The sequence below is a fragment of the Mya arenaria genome, chromosome 7 (assembly GCF_026914265.1).
Source record: "Mya arenaria isolate MELC-2E11 chromosome 7, ASM2691426v1".
NCBI classification, from domain to species: Eukaryota; Metazoa; Mollusca; class Bivalvia; order Myida; family Myidae; genus Mya; species Mya arenaria.
Window position 1 is genome coordinate 55546653 of NC_069128.1, and position 6360 is coordinate 55553012.

The window sequence follows — 6360 nt, forward strand, 5'->3', positions numbered from 1 at the left end:
AATGACATCACATGCTATCATTTCTTTTAAGTGTTGCCTAACTTCTTCATTTATGGCTGGAGGTATCTTGCGATAGGGCATTTTGAAAGGTGTTTCATCTGTAAGTACAATCTTATGTTTGACAGAGGTAACTATCAGTGACACCAGTACTAAAGATTTGTTTCCAATTACCTAACAATTGCCGAGTACGTAAAACTTGGTCCGGCGTCAAAGTGTCCACGTCTATCTTTAAACCTAACGTCTCAGCAAACGACTGAGTACTATTTGTACTAACAGACTCACTTGTGGAGTCCATACTCGAGGCTAAATTGTCAACTATCTTAATCTCATTTACCTCACACAGTTCAGATTTAGGCTTAATTCTAAAAGGTTTGGCAGAGACATTACCTACTCTAACTTGTATCTTCACACTCTCACTATCCACAGTAAAGTGAAATACCCGAGGTTGAACTATGTATGATTTGTCGCTAACTTTACTCTCTGTAACAAAATGGCAACCACGGTTGGCGACGCGCCTGACAAGTCCGTTGATTACCCCTGTCTCATAAGGTCCCACTTCTATAGCGCGTCTATTGGTAGACCGCACTGGCAGGGACCTGCATGTCAGAGCGTAAAATGCTGTCTGCCATGATTCTGGTAAAGAATCTCGTGTTGTTTCCTGAAAAGAAACTGCCTTACACCGGCGTATAACATTTGTACCGACAACTACAGGACTCGGGTTATCATCGGGAAAAACGAGGACAGGCATATCAATGGTAAAATCTGTTAAACACGGAACTAAAATAGTTGCCTCAACGTAGCCGTACACTTGCAGCTTGGCACCGTCAGCAACGCTAACGTCACGATTAAAACTTTTGACGTCAAGTAGAGGTGGTTTGTTCTGCAAGGAATCATAAAATGATTTAGCACAAAGTGTAACCATACTACCTGAGTCGATCAAGGCCGAGGTTTTTATTCCGCTGAACCAAATATTGTCAACATTTGAGTGACCAACTAATTTATCTCGTACACTCTGTTTGGACGTATACTTAGTTTTTTTTTTAGTTTTTTTTTTTCTGGTGGCGCGGGCCCTCGCTCCTCGCCGCTTCCGGTTGACCAAACACTGAAGCGGCTAACAGTTTGGGTAACTTTCACCATACTTACCTTGGTTGCTAAAACTACCTTGTTGAGCAGGCTGTTGTTGAGGCTGGAAACCACCTCATCTACCACGTCCACGACCGTTTCCTCCACGACCAGCACGTCTACGACCACCACGTCCACGAATATCACTACCAGTAGTACTCGAAATTACCTTTAACTTGTTCAATCAACTTGTCCAGCTTAGCATCATACGCAGACATCTGCGCCTGCAGGTCACTTACCTGTTGCGTACCTCATCTGAAGTAGATGGCATTTGGGACGCAACGCCGGAAGTATTAGCTGCTTGGCGTGGACGTGTACTGGGACCATTACTTGGTCGTGGCTGAGAACGGGTGATCTCTTCTTCAAACTGACGCAACTCTCGTTGTAATCTCGTATCGTGTCATACTTGCCTAGTCTGCAGCCTCAGTGTTTCCGACGACAAAGCTGTCTAGACCTTATGCCTGAGAATGTCGTTCCTGGCAGCATACGGGATGTCACCCTTGTCCATGATAATCTGCAAATGAATCTCTAGCCTACAGGCAAATGTAGTAATGGACTCACCGGGTTGCTGCGTTGAGTTAAAAAACTGTTGTAAGAGATCCTCCTTAGACGACGCATTAGAAAACACAGCATCTAACTTATCCATTACAACGGACAAACTAGCGCGTTCGCCTAATGGTGCTATTATCTCCCGAGCCCTACCCCGTTGGGACGCACGAATTACCGTTAAAATGTTGACTTCTGACAGATCACCGACCCGTATCAAGCATTGTACCTCGTACTGCCATACCATATATTGTACCTCACCTTTAGGGGTTGGGATATCTCCGGAAAAACTCGGAATCTTGGGTAATGATGGACTTTGCGCTGCAAACATCGACGGGTGAAATCCAGAAACCTGAGGATTAAAACTAAAATGATGACCCGGCATAGGCGTCGACATTGGTGGATAGCCTGGCGGCGGGAGTCCTCGGGGTGTGACTCGCGGCTGCGTTATCACAACTTCCTCCAACTCCGTATTGGTTGATGTCTTGGGCTTGATGTCAATATGGCTTATCATAGCCCGGACAACATCTTCCACAGAAACGTTCTGTGCCATACTGCAATAATATATATAAAACACACACAAATCAAAACCCGTTAAAAAATCAAATGCAACTAGAAATGAAGATAATTGACTAATTATGCACCCTGAAGTGAAACAACACACCAATCAAGTAATACGAATTGATATACGAAAAATGCTCAATACTAAAATGTCTATATCTTACGTTATGAATTTTTGCAATAAAGATATTGATGAAAATCACATAAATATTACAAAGTATGAAAACAATATTCAACTGCCAACCTGTTAAATGAAAACTGACAAAAGTCTGAACCGTGCAAGCAAATGTATAAATTCAAACGTCAGGTCACAGATATTTCAATAAAAAATCAATGTAAACACAGAACTCAATTGTATGTCACTTGTATAAATATAGTTCAAAACATGTTCAACCATGGGAACGTAAACAAACTACACTCATACTATACTATCAACGTAATCTGCACGTGGAGTTTGCAGTCGCTTGCTTTAATAGTGGAATGTCGTCTGTGAAAATGAATATACCTCAACAAGCAGACAATAGCTAAACCGTGAATCAGCTGATCAATGTCAAGGCACGAAATATCTAAAGTATTGGCGTTATGCCAAAAAAATAAATCCCGAAAACAATATTATACCACCAAAACAAAAACATATCACTTCTAAATCCAAACACCCTAGAATATTATTATGCTATCACAAAATAAGGAAATTGAAATGCTAATTACAGTTCCAAACTAACTCTGATCACAAATTTCTGCTAGTTTTAGTCCTAAATATGCCGAAAAGTTGCATACTGCCAAGGTAAAACAAACCAAAAAAAATAATGGTTGAATTTGCATCGAAGAAATGTACAAATATGAGAAGAAATTAAATTATGAGCGCAAGCAAGCAGGAAATACGCAACACCAAACAGAAAACATATAAAGACACAATACAAGCAATTATTAGCGCACTAATATATCTTCACATACGTACGCACTTACACTCTAGAAAAAAATGCAACTATTTTATTTTGGGGAAAATGTTAGTTTGGGTGAGGATGATAAAAATGTCAAAATGTCACGTTCTAGAACGAAAGTCAAATATGCAATAAATCATCTTATGTCAACTAAATAAAATGTATCGATCAATAACATAAAATAATCAAATACCTTCAAAACTAAAAAAACAAAAACAACTATTAATAACACGCTAAACATAAAATAATAAAATACCTTATAACCAAAATAACAAACAAAAAAACAATAAATAACATGCTAAATATAACATACACAAATCAACAAAGCAAGACCCTTTTTATGTAACATATATACAACAATTTTAATGTTTACAATTTTAGCATGTATATACCACGTTTGAGAGGTAATTTACATGTACATCGGAAGAAAATGACCACGTGTATTCGAAATATCAAATATTAACATTAAATTTCCTTATTGAATTTAACGACACTTATAGAAATTATAGGGCAACTGATAAAGAATTTAACAATTTAAATGCTAAATGAAAAATCTTAAGAGGTAATGAAATTACTCAAGTGAGTCCCAAAAATGTATTATCCAATAATAGCACTGACCTATGATCTCGACTTTACTACGAACGAAAAATAGTAAACAAACCTTGCCAGTAGAATGAAAAACACACGTGTTAAGTTGAAAAATGAAAAATCTACAGAAATAAAGAAAAACACTTACTTGTCCTCCAAATAAATAGTCCAATAATAACAAAAACAAATTAACACAATAACACACAGTTTACATAAATCCTCCGGCGAAGATGGTGATGATGATAATCCTCAATGTTAATGTTCATAGCGAGTATGAGTTCGTGTTTGGAGTTTTTTTAGTGATGAGCACTTACATAACAAGTTGGTTTCTTCGTATCTATCATCTTATGAATATAATTTTCTGGGTTTGAACGCAGTAAATTAGAAGAATTAATTCGCACTGTCTATTTCCAATGGATTGGTATGTGGCGCGTTTTGCGCACGAGGTTTTCGGGTTTCCTTACCGCATGGTCATTCAGCGCTTGAACAGCCGACAATGACGGATGAAAATTTCTTTTGCTATCAAAATAACAAAAAATTTTGTTAAATTTTAAGCGCCAAATTTAATTTTTTAACACATAAAGGAGTCCTTTTTTGATTATTATATTATCAATGGATTTCATTTTGTAAAACGTATGGTACAAATTACAGGATATTTTTTAAGTTTAACGTGATATGATTATTAAGGGTATTGTATACCTATGTAACAACGTTATGTTCTTGTCAGTCGGCATCCAAGGGCGCTTCAAACAAATTAAACATGTTTAAATGTTGAATTTTGTTATTCTTTATAGCTTTACCTAAATATATCTCAATCCGTCTGGGGATTGACGTTGGGGAATTGCAGATAAAATTTGCCTATTTTGTTCCAGTTTTGTGGTTCGGATTGTATTAATCTGTCAATAGATTAAACATTTAATGCCTTGCAAACTACAGTTATACTTGGCATTTTCAAGCCCCTTGATCGCGTTGTAATTAACATGTAATTTTAATTATTAAGGGTTGTTTATTTTCCCATATGAAATCCGAAATCATTTTATCGATCATTTGTCAGGTTTACCGTTTATTTCAATTTCATAAAGAAGTTGAGATATAAAAAATGTTTTAACTATCAATGATTTCCCTTGCAGCGTTAAGTTGCGTGATCTCCAGATGTTATTTTAGCGATGAAAGACTCGGTAATTAGATCATGCTTAATGTTATATCCATGGTGAATTCCAAGGGTTTTAACGTTGTTTTTTGTCCACGATATGTCCTTAAACTTTGGTGAGTTATTTTTTAATCTATCTATAGGCAGACCGGTTGTTTTGAATTTATTTAGTTAAGATCCGGAGGCCTTTTCATAGTCCGATATATTGTGAAATACAAGGGGTGATTGCGAAGTTCGTGTAAATTTCTCATAATATTTTTATTTTTATTCCAATTCATCTGTAACTGTTTTATCCACTAAATCAATTTATTTAAAATGTTAAATAATAATCGGCCAACAATAGCAACCATTAACGGTATCATTAGCAACGCATCAGGCTCTAGTCGGCGCATGCCAAATACTGTATACTTTTTTTCCTTCATTCACCTTAAGTGGTGCAATTTGTACACTGTTCTTAACGGTAAAACGTCCGCGCAAATCTTGCACGTTCAATGTCAACGTCATGACGCCATTTCCGTAGAATTCAACGTTGTTTACCTCGTCCTGTTTGACAATAGCAGCTTGTTGATTTGAACAGTCAAGGAAACCGAACCAGCGTCATGACGTCAACTGGAGACGTTGAATTACGGAGCGTCATTAAAATTTGTGTCGGAATGGGAATTCTTTACCCACGGATGTAACTAATACATATATTAATAAACTATAATGATATAAAACTAAAAAGTTCATATATAGAAATACACTAGCAATCGATTACATTTATTTTACAATACTTGCTTGCATTAAAAATCACCGCAATCATTGCTAACTGAAACAGGTTGATTTTCAGGTATTGAAAAGGGGTTTCGTCAATGCTCTAAAGAGGAAACGGCCGGCTTTGGACCTGGATCGGGTTATCCTGCACCAGGATAATGATCCTGCATATAGGGTCAACTCTACACAGCTAGAGATTACTTTACTGGGATTTGAAGTTAAAGAACACCCTCCCAACAGCCCTGACTTAGCTCCCATGGATTTTAGGACCTATCCCGAGATAAAAACTTCCCTTCGTGTACCACGCTTCCAGAACGTTGCTGATTTGACATTGGCAACACGTCGAAATTTAAATGGATTGCAAGACATCAGAAATAAGTAGCATTGCGCGGTGATTACGCAGATAAAGTGCGCCGTTCATTGAACATGGGTGACTAGTGATGCTTATTGACGTCGTTTCATTGTTGGCGTGCGTCAAGTGACGCATAGTGACTAAGTGGGAATTGATATAACTATCAAAGCTTTAAATGGATTCAAATAATATATATCATGGAGTTTTGTAATTCATTAAACAGTATTGTGGTATATTTTTCATTTATTGATAAGCAATAAAACACAAATTACAGTACATTTACACGAACTTCACATCATCCCTCGTGTATAGGGAAGAACTTTTTCATTTCTACAAAAAAGTTGATA

The 6360-nt window shown here is 37.0% G+C and overlaps 1 protein-coding gene across 1 annotated transcript; it reads right to left on the reverse strand.

Annotated features, from left to right (window-relative positions):
• Nucleotides 1-1570: 1570 nt before the first annotated feature.
• On the reverse strand, nucleotides 1571-2221 carry LOC128241268 (uncharacterized). The gene has a single exon (XM_052958212.1). It carries the CDS (start codon nucleotides 2219-2221, stop codon nucleotides 1571-1573), a length of 651 nt encoding a protein of 216 aa, XP_052814172.1.
• Nucleotides 2222-6360: the final 4139 nt, after the last annotated feature.